At 54.1% G+C, this 12,834-nt stretch overlaps 1 protein-coding gene across 2 annotated transcripts in view; it reads right to left on the reverse strand.

The window, feature by feature from the left end:
• LOC134341254 (uncharacterized) overlaps positions 1-4,025 on the reverse strand; it is a 30,102-nt gene extending 26,077 nt beyond the window's left edge. For both annotated transcript variants that reach the window (XM_063039111.1, XM_063039110.1), the window contains exons 1-2: positions 3,930-4,025; positions 78-277 (exon numbers count right to left, since the gene is read on the reverse strand). In XM_063039111.1, the coding sequence (XP_062895181.1) occupies positions 78-277; positions 3,930-3,948 (219 nt within the window). In that variant the 5' untranslated portion in view covers positions 3,949-4,025. The remainder of the gene's footprint in view (positions 1-77; positions 278-3,929) is intronic.
• Between the last annotated feature and the right edge of the window lie 8,809 nt (positions 4,026-12,834).

Below are 12,834 nucleotides of genomic sequence, written 5' to 3' on the forward strand. Positions count from 1 at the left end.
CAGTCCCTCTTCCCCCATACTCCCTGGCCCTCCTCGCACCCCCTTGCCACTTGGTCTGTCCCTCCCTCCCTGCCTACCTTGGCCTTCAGTCCCAGCTGCAGCTTAGCCAGGTGCCGGTTGGACACCAGGCCTGGGGCGGCCCCGCTCAACGTCTGCAGCAGCTCCAGCACCCGCTCATAGCTGCTCACATCCCGCCGCAGTACACACACCCACACGGCCAACACCGTCACCTGCAGCGGGGCCATCAGCAGCTGGGAGCCTGGCCGCAGGCTGGTACCTGTGGGGGACAGGAAAGAGGGTGGAGGGGAGCCAGCAAAGAGGAGGCGATGGGAGGGAGGGGTTAGAGGGGGAGAGAGGAAGGGGTTAGGGGAGAGGGGGAGGGGTAGGGAGAAGGGGAGGGGGAAGGGAAAGCAAGGGGAGAGGAAGGGGAGGGGAGAGGAAGGGGAGGGGAGAAGAGAGGGGAGGGGAGGGGAGGAGAGAGAGGAGGGGAGGGGAGGAGAGAGGGGAGGGGAGGAGAGAGGGGAGGGGAGGGGAGGAGAGAGGGGAGGAGAGAGGGGAGGAGAGAGGGGAGGGGAGAGGAAGGAGAGGGGGAGGGGAGAGGAAGGGGAGGGGAGAGGAAGGGAAAGGGGAGGGGAGAGGAAGGGAAGGGGGAGGGGAGAGGAAGGGAAGGGGAGGAGAGGGGAGGGGGAGGGGGAGGAGGGGGAGGGGGAGGGGGGAGGAGGGGGAGGGGGAGGGGGGAGGAGGGGGAGGGGGAGGGGGGAGGAGGGGGAGGGGGAGGGGGGAGGAGGGGGAGGGGGAGGGGGGAGGGGGGGAGGGGGGAGGAGGGGGAGGGGGGAGGAGGGGGAGGGGGGAGGGGGGGGAGGGGGGGGGGGAGGAGGGGGAGGGGGGGAGGGGGGGAGGGGGGAGGGGGGAGGGGGGGGAGGGGGGAGGGGGGGGGAGGGGGAGGGGGGAGGAGGGGGAGGGGGGAGGAGGGGGAGGGGGGGAGGGGGGGGGAGGGGGGGGGGGAGGGGGGAGGGGGGAGGGGGGGGGAGGGGGAGGGGGAGGAGGGGGAGGGGGAGGGGGAGGAGGGGGAGGGGGGAGGGGGGAGGAGGGGGAGGGGGGGAGGAGGGGGAGGGGGGGAGGAGGGGGAGGGGGGGGGGGAGGGGGAGGGGGAGGGGGAGGGGGAGGAGGGGGAGGGGGAGGGGGGAGGGGGAGGGGGGGAGGAGGGGGAGGGGGGAGGAGGGGGAGGGGGGAGGGGGGAGGAGGGGGAGGGGGGAGGGGGGGAGGAGGGGGAGGGGGGAGGAGGGGGAGGGGGGAGGAGGGGGAGGGGGAGGGGGAGGGGGGAGGAGGGGGAGGGGGAGGGGGAGGGGGGAGGAGGGGGAGGGGGAGGGGGGGGAGGGGGAGGGGGGAGGGGGGAGGAGGGGGAGGGGGAGGGGGGGAGGAGGGGGAGGGGGAGGGGGGAGGAGGGGGAGGGGGGAGGAGGGGGAGGGGGAGGAGGGGGAGGGGGGGAGGAGGGGGAGGGAGGAGGGGGAGGGGGGAGGAGGGGGAGGGAGGAGGGGGAGGGGGGAGGAGGGGGAGGGGGGGAGGAGGGGGAGGGGGGAGGAGGGGGAGGGGGGGGGAGGAGGGGGAAGGGGGAGGGGGGGAGGAGGGGGAAGGGGGAGGGGGGGAGGAGGGGGAGGGGGAGGGGAGGAGAGGGCAGGGGAGGGGAGGGGTGGAAGGGAGGGAGAGGGAATGTGGTATAGGAGGGAGACAGAGAGAGAGGGGGAGAGGAGAGAGGGAAGGGAAGAGGAAGGGGAAGGGAAGAGGAGGGGGAAGGGAAGAGGAGGGGGAAGGGAAGAGGAGGGGAGAAGGGGGTGGAGGGGAGAAGGGGGTGGAGGGGAGGGAGAGGTGGGGGAGGGGAGGGGAGGGAGAGGTGGGGGAGGGGAGAGGAGAGAGAAGGGGGGAGAATGGGGAAGGGGGAGAGAAGGGGGAGAGGAGGGGGAGAGGAGGGGGAGGAGGGGGAGAGGAGGGGGAGGAGGGGGAGAGGAGGGGGAGGAGGGGGAGAGGAGGGGGAGAGGAGGGGGAGGAGGGGGGAGAGGAGGGGGAGGAGGGGGAGAGGAGGGGGAGGAGGGGGAGAGGAGGGGGAGGAGGGGGGAGAGGAGCGGAGGAGGGGGAGGAGGGGGGAGAGGAGGGGAGGAGGGGGAGGAGGGGGGAGAGGAGGGGGAGGAGGGGGAGGGGAGAGGAGGGGGAGGGGGGGAGGGGGAGGAGGGGGAGGGGGAGGGGGAGGAGGGGGAGGGGGAGGAGGGGGAGGGGGAGGAGGGGGAGGGGGAGGGGGAGGAGGGGGAGGGGGAGGAGGAGGAGGGGGAGGAGGAGGAGGGGGAGGGGGAGGGGGGGAGGAGGGGTAGGGGGAGGGGGGAGGAGGGGTAGGGGGAGGGGGGAGGAGGGGGAGGGAGGAGGGGGAGGAGGGGGAGGGAGGAGGGGGAGGGGGGGAGGAGGGGGAGGAGGGGGTGGAGGGGGAGGGAGGAGGGGGAGGAGGGGGAGGGGAGAGGAGGGGGAGGGGGAGGGGAGGGGGGAGGGGGAGGGGAGGAGAGGGGTGGAAGGGAGGGAGAGGGAATGTGGTATAGGAGGGAGACAGAGAGAGAGGGGGAGAGGGGAGAGGGAAGGGGAAGGGAAGAGGAGGGGGAAGGGAAGAGGAGGGGGAAGGGAAGAGGAGGGGAGAAGGGGGTGGAGGGGAGGGAGAGGTGGGGGAGGGGAGGGGATAGAGAAGGGGGGAGAATGGGGAAGGGGGAGAGAAGGGGGAGGAGGGGGAGAGGAGGGGGAGAGGAGGGGGAGGAGTGAGAGGAGGGGGAGGAGTGAGAGGAGGGAGAGGAGGGGGAGGAGGGGGAGGAGGGAGAGGAGGGGGAGGAGGGGGAGAGGAGGGGGAGGAGGGGGAGAGGAGGGGGAGGAGGGGGAGAGGAGGGGGAGAGGAGGGGGAGGAGGGGGAGGAGGGGGAGGAGGGGGAGAGGAGGGGGAGAGGAGGGGGAGAGGAGGGGGAGGAGGGGGGAGGAGGGGGGAGGAGGGGGAGGAGGGGGGAGGAGGGGGAGAGGAGGGGGGAGGAGGGGGAGGAGGGGGGAGGAGGGGGAGGAGGGGGGAGAGGAGGGAGAGGAGGGGGAGGGGGAGGGGGAGGGGGAGGGGGAGGGGGAGGGGGAGGGGGAGGGGGAGAGGGAGGGGGAGGGGGAGGAGGGGGAGGGGGAGGGGGAGGAGGGGGAGGAGGGGGAGGGGGAGGGGGAGGGGGAGGGGGGGAGGGGAGGGGGGAGGGGAGGGGGAGGGGGGGAGGGGAGGGGGAGGGGGGGAGGGGAGGGGAGGGGAGGGGAGGGTGAGGGGAGGGGGAGGGGAGGGGGAGGGGGAGAGGGAGGCGAGGGGGAGGGGGAGAGGAGGGGGAGAGGAGGGGGAGGGGAGGAGGGGGAGGGGGAGGGGAGGGGGAGGGGAGGAGTGGAGGGGAGGGAGAGGAGAGAGAAGGGGGAGGGGGAGAGGAGAGGAGGCAGAGGGGAGGGGGAGGGGGAGAGGAGAGGAGGCAGAGGGGAGAGGAGGGGAGGGGTAGGGGAAGGGAAGGGGTGGAGGGGAGGGACAGGGAATATAGGAGGGAGACAGAGAGAAAGGGAGGGGGAGGGGGAAGGGAAGAGGAGGGGAGAAGGGGGGTGGAGGGGAGGGAGAGGAGAGAGAAGGGGAGAATGGAGGAGGGAGAGGGGAGGAGGAGGGGAGAGGAGGGGAGGGGTAGGGGAAGGGAAGGGGGCGGAGGGGAGGGACAGGGAATGTGGTATAGGAGGGAGACAGAGAGAAAGGGAGGGAGAAGGGGGTGGAGGGGAGAAGGGGGGTGGAGGGGAGGGGGAGGGGCGAAGGGAAGAGAAGAAGAGAGGAAGAGTTAGAGCGGGACGTATTAGGCAATTGACCCCTGTTCCCTCCCCCCGTTCCCCACCCCCGGGGTTACTCACTCTCTCCCCCCTCACTCATCGCTGCCCCTCCTCCAGACCAGAAGCGCGTCCCCACCACCGCGCTCTCCCGCCATTTCTACGCGCGCCGCCCTCCCGCGGTAGCGACACTCCGAGCGTAGCGGCCGCGACTGGAAGCGCAGGCCGAGCAGACGGCGAGACCGAAACCATCAGTCTGGATACTCTCTCCAGACAGTAAATATTGACAGGGGCGGGGTGTTGCAGGCAGAGGTGATGGAGGGGTCGGGGAAGGAGTGGAGAGGGTAGGGTGGCCAGAGCTGGATTTAGTGGGGCCCCTGCCGACACCGTAAAATGCTGCTGTACCAAGCAAAAAAAGGCAAGAACGAGGGTAAGATCTAGCATATACTAACCTATTGCTGTGTTGTGTGGCTTGCAGAGTAAAGACCACTTATTACTTACTAGGTTTGTAAACAGTCAACTATTAGCCTATTTCCTCAAAAACAGGAACAGCACTGACACACAAGCCTAGGTATTTACAAACTCAGATGCTTGTTTTATCAAAATTAAAGCCTAGTTCCTCTGGATTTCTTCGCACCAAAGTCCTTGATCAGATCATTAAAATCCATTTTCCGAACGAGATCACTTTCAAGTGATATCAGAGTAAGACGGTTCAGCCTGTCCTGTCCCATTGTGGATCTAAGCCTATTGTTCACTAGCTTGAGCTTGGAGAAAGATCGCACTTGTGACAGGGAGTCAGGTAAAGCCTCAAAGCAATGCTTACATTTGGGAAGATGACCTGCAAGTTTTTTTTTTCTCTGAGGAAGCATAAAAGCTCTGTTGCAGATGAAACATCTTTGCCACTTACAAATTCCCTGAAATGGACAATCTCCTCCACAAAGTCTAACTCTAGGTCTGCTGAATAACTGCTTTGGAGATCAGATGCTCTCTTGCGCAGATCTTGTACAGAGACAGAAGGGATATTGTTTAGGATGCCAAATGTGTTGTTAAGGTCATTATATGATGCAAACTGCAATCAATTTCTGCGAGTAATCTATCCATGACGACCAAAAAAAAACAGTAGCTGAGAACTTTTCTCTGGCTGACAAGCCAACATCAGGTGTTGCGGATTCACCTAGAAAGGTTTTACGTTTTCTTTGTCCTCGGGTGTCTTCTTTGTACACTTGTGAGACAGTTGGAGACATAGTTTTAGCTTGGGTCTCAAAAGTATCAAACTGATCAGGCAGGCTTGCTGTGCATCCCCGTAGTGATCTCACCAAATCCACAGCATTACACAGGTCTAGATTTCCAGCTTGCAATGCAACACTTGCACTTTCAAAGCGCTGAAGAATGCAGTGCCACAATTTGCTCAGAGGTCAGTATCGTTTCCCTGTGGTGTTCGCTATTTTCATGCTCTCCTATGCGCTGAGCGGCATGTTTCCAGTTGCTAAAACCAGTTTCGAAGATGGACTGACAGTTACCATCACTGAAGATGCGGCTTGCAAAACAAAACACACAGCCGGTGGAAGGGGGATATAAGAGCCATTGCCTTGATATGTACTCACCATTTCCGAGCTTGCGTTTGAAGTAAAATTTGGAGAAAAAAACGTCTCTGCTGTTTGTGTACTCATTCCGAAGCTTTGATATCCACATCCCTATTCTGGCAGGACTCCGGCCCTTTCTTAGCCCAGTATGCTCAGACTGAATCATCTAAAGTTTCCTTTCCCCAGCGAGCAGGAGCAGTGATGTAAGGTCCTCAGTAGCGGTAACGTTAACATTAATGGCGGCCCGACTTGGTTGTTCGGAGGCCTCTGTGGTCGGGAATCCCAAAATCATGCTCTCTGCCTCTTCAACGTTAGCTGCTGACTGTGGCAAGGACGGTGGTCCTGTGCTAACGCTGGTGCTAGCTGGTCTCCATTTGTCCACCGGTCTCAGACTGTGACAAGAGCGATGGTACTGCTGCACCATCGAGAGCAGGTTTAAAAAATTCTGTCAATTTCAATGTCTTTTTTAATGCTTCCTTCTCACGGTCCTCTTTTTCTTATTTCTTTTTGTCTTTTCTGTGCTCCACTCTCATATTTTTTTTTGTCTGCCATGATTTTAGCTACCTATTTTGGGCCCCTCTGCAGCTCGGGCCCCTGGGCTGCAGCCCAGCCTAAAGTCCGGCCCTGAAGGTGGTGATAGAGGGAGTGGGGTATTTGGGGAAATCCTGCACGAGGACTCCCAAGTCCCTTTGCACCTCTGTTCTTTGAATTTGCTCCCCATTTAGAAAATAGTCTACGCTTTTACTCCTTCTACCAGAGTGCATGACCGTACTGCACTTTATTCTATCTGCCACTTCTCTGCCCATTCTCCCGATCGGTCCAAGCCCTTCTACAGTGACCCTGCTTCCTCTGTAACTGCTACCCGTCCTCTCCATCACCGACCCCCGCAGCTCTCACCCCCCCCATCACTGTCCCACACCCCACCACTGCCGTCACTGTGCCCCACCCTCACAGTCATCACCAGCGTCTCCCCGAACCACCTCCCACCGCCACTGCCCCCTCTGTCACCTCACCTCCCCTTTCCTCTCCTGTCTTACCGCTCCCACCCCTCCCCTGTTCCCGACACTTCATTCCATCTACCGCTTTGTTAATTCCCCTGATCTGTCCAAGTCCGTCTGCAGACTCCCTGCTTCCTCAGTAACAGTGATTCCCAACGGGAGCGGCCGCCTCCCCCAGGGAGCGGTTACGTCCCCTAAGGGGGCATTAGGGGAAATAGAAGTCATGGGGGGGGGACAGTAAGCAACACCATAACTTGACCTGATTGACCATGTTAACTCCCTGTCGTCATCAACATCCGACGGGAATTCCCAGTTTACGTTCATTATGAATTTTAATTTAGCCCCGTTAAGTACATATTCTAATCCTGCTAAGAAACAGAAACCGCATCGATACGATGTTACGTACCTGGAGTTTGGTTTTATTCCATTCCTGTCAGATCAGCGACGACCCATGTGTCTTATTTGTAATACTGTACTGTCTAATGAAGCCGTGAGACCATCAAGATTGCAGGAGCACTTCCGTAAAAGACACCCTGAAAAGGCTGCTTATGGTATCACTCGGTTCCAGAAGGTGAAAGAGGCATTTGAAAAGTACTAACAACGGAAAGTCTGCAGATGCTGGAAATCGGAGCAACACCCTCGAAATGCTGGGGGAGCTCAGCCAGCCAGGCAGCTTCTGTGGGAAAATGTACAGGTTGACATTTCGGACCAAGTCATGCTGAAGGGTCTCGGCCTGAAACAATTGGTGAAAGATTAATAATGTCCGCTGTATACGAGGCACTCCTCACTGTTCCCAATATGGATAAAATCAATTCCTCCCAGTAATAACTCTGTAGTTCGTCGTATTGATGAAATGAGTGAAGACATTGAGGCATTAAAACAAGTCATTGCTAATGGCATAGTTTATGGAAAAGTGTATGAAGGGGCTCTCTTTTCTAAAAAGTTTTAAAACAAATATCAACAGAGAATCAATCTACGACAAGCTCAAAATGTATATTGAGGATAAAGGTATTTTGATTAGGAGCGTGAGTTCTTGTGCAACAGGTGGATCACAGGTTGCCATGCTGGTTTAGTGGCATTTATGAAAAAGGAAATTTCAAGTGTGTTTGCAATCCATTGTGTAATTCATCAACAACATCTTGCAGCCAAAAACCTCAATATTACTAGTAAATATTAATCTTGTAATATTTACTATCAACAAAATTAAATAACAGAATATTTCACCAGTTATGCCAAGATAATGATCAAGAGTTGGGACACTTCTTTCTTCACACTGAAGTGTGCTGGCTGTCAAAAGGCTGCTGCTTAAAACATTTCTTTGATCTTTTTGGCACTAGGGTTAAATTTTTGCTCAAAGTCAACAAGAGCTTAGGATCCAAGCTTGAACATCTATGTGGAGATGTGTCATACCTTGCCAACTGTATGACAAAATGAACATTCTATATATGAAACTGCAGGGTGAGAATTTCAATTTAATCCAGGCAAACAGTGCAGTGTCTGCTTTTATAGGAAATTGTTAATATACAGTATAAGGAAAACACTGGGAGAAGAATGTTCTCGCAGTCCCTCCATGGGAAATATGGCACTCTCTTTCACAGATGCTGATTTGTAAGGGTACTGCTTACGCCTGCAATCACTGAAGAAGGATTTTCAGAATTGATTCAAGGATTTCAATGATCTGGAAATTCCAGACTGGGTAATTAACTGATTTTTTTTTGCAAGTGGACAAACAGGAAGAGAACTTGCAAGAAAAAAAAACCGAAGTTCAAAATGATGACGCAAAAAATGCTTTTCAAAAATGTTGGCCTTTGTGGTACGTGGCTACACTGTCATTTGAAGTTTCCTGGTCTTTGAAGAAGAGCCAAACTGCTCTTCATTGCATTTCCATCCTCCTACCTGTTGAAAGGGGTCCAGTGCAGTGAACCACATACTCACAAAAATCAGAAACCACTTGGATGTTGTTACACCTGGGGACTTGAGGCTTTTGCTGTCACAACTTGAACGGGATATTTCAACTCTTGCTAAAAACCATCAAGCTCAAGGTTCACATTGATATCGAAGCTGATTTACAGTGCACAGGTACTCTGTAAGCTGGGTTTAAAGACAAGTAAAAATTTAAAGCAGAAACATTTTTCTCATGTTAGCATATGGTAGACATGTTTTTACACAAATGGGGTCCCAGAAAGTGTACTGTGCCTAAGAGGGCTGTTGGCAAGTATGAACGTGCTTTAGGGGAGTGATGGCAAGTATGAAATTGCTTTAGGGGCTATTGGGCTAAAAAAGGTTGGGAAAAATTGCCCTAAAGGTTAATTTACAGGTTGAGTCAGTGGTAAAGAAGGTAAATGCAATGTTAGCATTCACTTCCAGAGGACTAGAATATAAAAGCAAGGATGTAATGCTGAGGCTTCATAAGGTATTGGTCTGAACACACTTGCTGTACTGTGAGCAGTTTTGTGGCCCTTAGTTAAGAAAAGATGTGCTGGCAATGGAGAGGGTCCAGAGGAACTTTACAAGGATGATCCCTGGAATGAAAGGGTTAACGTATGCAGAATGTTTGATGGCTCTGAGTCTGTACCTGTTGGAGTTGAGAAAACTAATGTGGGGGGGGGTGGAATCTCATTGAATATGGAAAGGCCAAGTTACAGTGGATATCTGGAGGATGTTTCCGACTGTGGGAGAAGCTGGGACCTGAAGGCACAGCCTCAGAGTAGAGGGTCATCCCTTTAGAACAGAAATGATGAGGAACAAACACAAAGTGCTGGTAAGATGGTGATGCTTTCGGATGCTGGGGCCAACCAAAGGTGCCCTTTTCTTTGGTAAATGCCTTTTTATGATCCTAAGTAAATACTGGACTACAAGAACTTCTGGTACAGCTGGTGAGCTTTTTGTTGATCAAAGGAGCCGGTCTTCCTGTGCTGGAGCCTGACTGGGTTCGGAGGGGCTGCCTACTTACTGGAAGGCATCGGAGTTGGTGTGAGCAGTATAACCATTGGTGACTGTCCTGGATGTTTCTCTTGCGATTGCAAGACCCTGTTGGACAGTGATGATGTAAGATGCCACAGGATTGCTTCTCTTGTTTGGCGATGCGACAGGAGGCAGGGAAGCTGCGTGGCCTCAGTTGCTACGAGAATTAGGCCTCAAGCCGTGGGCTTTCCTGCTGCTGCAGTCCAGGAGAGGAGGTGCCAGAGGCGGGGCAGCATGGTATCTGTGCTCGGTTGGGGGCTGGCCACTCCCATCAGTGCTGCCCTCTGGTGCTCAATCGGTGGAATAACAGGCTGGAACCATCGGGAACTGTACCATAAATTTGCAGGATATATCGCTCAGGGTCTTGGGCTACAGACATGTGTTTTTTTTTTTGCATGACTTTCTTTTTGCTCATTATTTTGAACGTGCTGTGTATGTATTGCACCTTGGCCGCCGAGGAACACTGTTCAATTTGGCTGTACCATTGTGTGGTTGAGTGATAATTATACTTGATTCGATCTGATTTGAAAATGCTGGAGGGACCCCTGAAGGGACTCAGTCTGAAATGTCGGCTGTTTGTTCCTCTCCGTCGATGCTACCTGACCTGCTGAGTTCCTCCAGCACTTGGTGTATGCAATCTGGATTTCCAGCGTCTGCAGAACCTCTTGTGATTAAGAGATGAGCTGGAATTTCTTTAGCAAGAGAGTGGTGAATCTGTGGAATTCATTGCTCCAGACTGCTGCGAAGACTGAGGCGTCAGGGATATTTAAAGTGAAGGTCGATAGGTTCTTGATTAGTCAGGGCATCAAGGGTTACAGAGAGAAGGGAGGATAATGGGGCTCTGAGGAAGATTAGCTCAACCATGGTTGCATACTTGATTCAAAATACATTTATTATCAAGCTATAAATTATACAACCTTGAGACTTGTCTGCTTACAGGCAGCCACAGAGCAAGAAACTGGAAAGAAACCAATTTTAAAAAATGACCAACAACCAATACGCAGAGAACGAGGGGGAAAAAAACACAAATCGTAGAAATGGGAAACAACATTCCGAACCGGGATGAGTGAATTAATTCCGATGTTCTTATGGGCAGGGGCAGGGAGTGGGATGGTGACAGGGTGGTCAGCATTACCATCACTTCAACATGAGTGAGGACACTGTGAATCTCCGGGCTGCGCCTCCTCCTCGAGTCGTTTGAACATAGTAACCGCACGATCTGCGAATGTAATGGTTTCTCTGTAGCGCACTGTTTGGGTTACGACTAGAGACAACGGGGGATTTGGAATGTGCCCTGGCCAATGAGGGGAGGTGTTTTTTCTTTCTTGAGAGCCTGAGCGAAGGTCTTGCGGTCTTTTGTTTGGCGGAAGATGGAGAAAGAAGATGCCAGAACGGGGAAGTCGTAGTCTGCAGGATGAAGTGGACTTGGAATGGGGTCGGGAGTCGACGCCCGAAGGGAAAATCCATGGAGAACGAACAGACGGGAAAACCGTGAGCTCCAACATCGCGCGTTAGACTGTTTTATGAAAATGGGCCTTTTTCCTTTTTGTTTCTTTACTAACTTATAGTCAAATTAAGAATTATAGAGCTAAATCGTTTAATTGCATATGGTGTACTGTTTGTTATTTTGTGGTACTGATCTGTAACAGGGGAACACATCACGCAGAATCCACCCAAACAAGATTTCTCAGGTTTGGCCGGGCTGGGGTCTGTCTTCCCCAAGATTAAGCCACAGCCGAACACGAGGGTTACAATATCTTTTGCCTTTATTAGTGGAGCTGCTAAGTTCAAAGGTCGGGAGGTCACGTGGCAGCTTTACAAAACTGGGAGAGCCACTTTCGGAGGGCGGTGTCCCTTTCGGGTCACTCTGCTACAGGAGAGGTGTGTTGGCTTCGGCGAGGGTACCGAGGGGGCTTCCCAGGATGCTGCCTGGATCTGGGGAGGAGATGACCTATTAGGTACGATCGAACAAAATCGGGTAGTTTTCTCCGGAACGTCAAAGGCGGAGGGAAGATCTGATAGAGGTCTGTAAGAGTATAGACCGAGTAGACAGCTAGCATCTTTCTCCCCAGGGTCAGTAAGAAGCGACATCAGCACTTCAGGTCATTGAACTATACCATACACCGTCAAACGAGACCCGCCTCCAAACCAGGGTGTAAAGCACAGTGATATTGATGTTAAGGATACTATCAGAATGAGCTATTCAAGTGCCAAAAGATTTGTTTGTTTGTTTTATTGACTACACAAAAGCATTTGATAAAGTGAAGCACAATAAATTATTTGAAATATTGCAGAAAACTCTAGATCCAGATTCGAAAGACCTCCACCTAATCAGAAATCTGTGCTGGGAACAAACTGCCGCTGTAAGAATAGATGGAGAAGTGAGTCGGTTTATGAAAATCAAAAGAGGCGTTAGACAAGGGTGTGTTTTCTCCCTGATGTATTTAATGTGTACAGTGAAAGAACATTACAAAAAAAAGAGACATCTTGGGAATCAAAGTTGGCAGTGAAAACATCAATAATTTCAGATATGCGGATGACACTGTGTTAATTGCAAGTACGGAGGAAGAACTACAAAACTTAATTGATACAGTTGTTGAAGAAAGTGCAAAAATGGGTCTCTCGATCAATTGCAAAAAGACAGAATGTATGGTGATATCCAAAAAGAAGGAGAATCCTATCTACGGGCTGAGAATAAATGGGGAAGACATAAAACAAGTCCTGACGAAGGGTTCCGGCCCAAAATGTTGATTGATCATTTCCATGGATGCTGCCCGACCTGCTGAGTTCCTCCAGCGTGTTGTGAGTGTTGCTTTGACCCCAGCATCTGCAGAGTATTTTGTGTTTAAGTACAGAACTTTTGCTACTTAGGAAGCTGGGCGACATCAGATGGCAGGGGTGACATCAGATGGCAGGTGCGACTTGGACATCAAAAGAAGAATAGGGATGGCAAAAGTCACCTTTACGAGAATGAAGACTATACTGACCAATACTAAACTAGGCATGACAACCCACCTCAGAGTACTGAAATGTTACGTTTATCCAGTTATGTTGTATGGCTCAGAACGTTGGACAATATCTAGTAACATGAGGAAATGAATTGAAGCAGCAGAGATGTGGTTTTTGAGGAAGATGCAAAGAATATCATGGATGAAACGAATATCTAACGCGGATGTCATGAACAGAGCAAACACAAGAAGAGAAATAATGTATGAGATCATGAAAAGGCAACGTAACTTCATTGGGCATGTGATTAGGAAAGAGGAGTTAGAATGCACGGTAATTATGGGAAAGATTGAAGGGAAGAAAGCAAGAGGAAGACAAAGACAAATGATGATGGAGACAGCAGCCAGAGAACTGGAAATGAATACAAATGAATTGATCCTCTTGACCCGAAACAGGAGTGTGTGGGCCATGGCAGTCAAAGCTCAAACTGGGCACGGC

Source organism: Mobula hypostoma, assembly GCF_963921235.1.
Source record: "Mobula hypostoma chromosome 10 unlocalized genomic scaffold, sMobHyp1.1 SUPER_10_unloc_4, whole genome shotgun sequence".
Taxonomy (NCBI): domain Eukaryota; kingdom Metazoa; phylum Chordata; class Chondrichthyes; order Myliobatiformes; family Myliobatidae; genus Mobula; species Mobula hypostoma.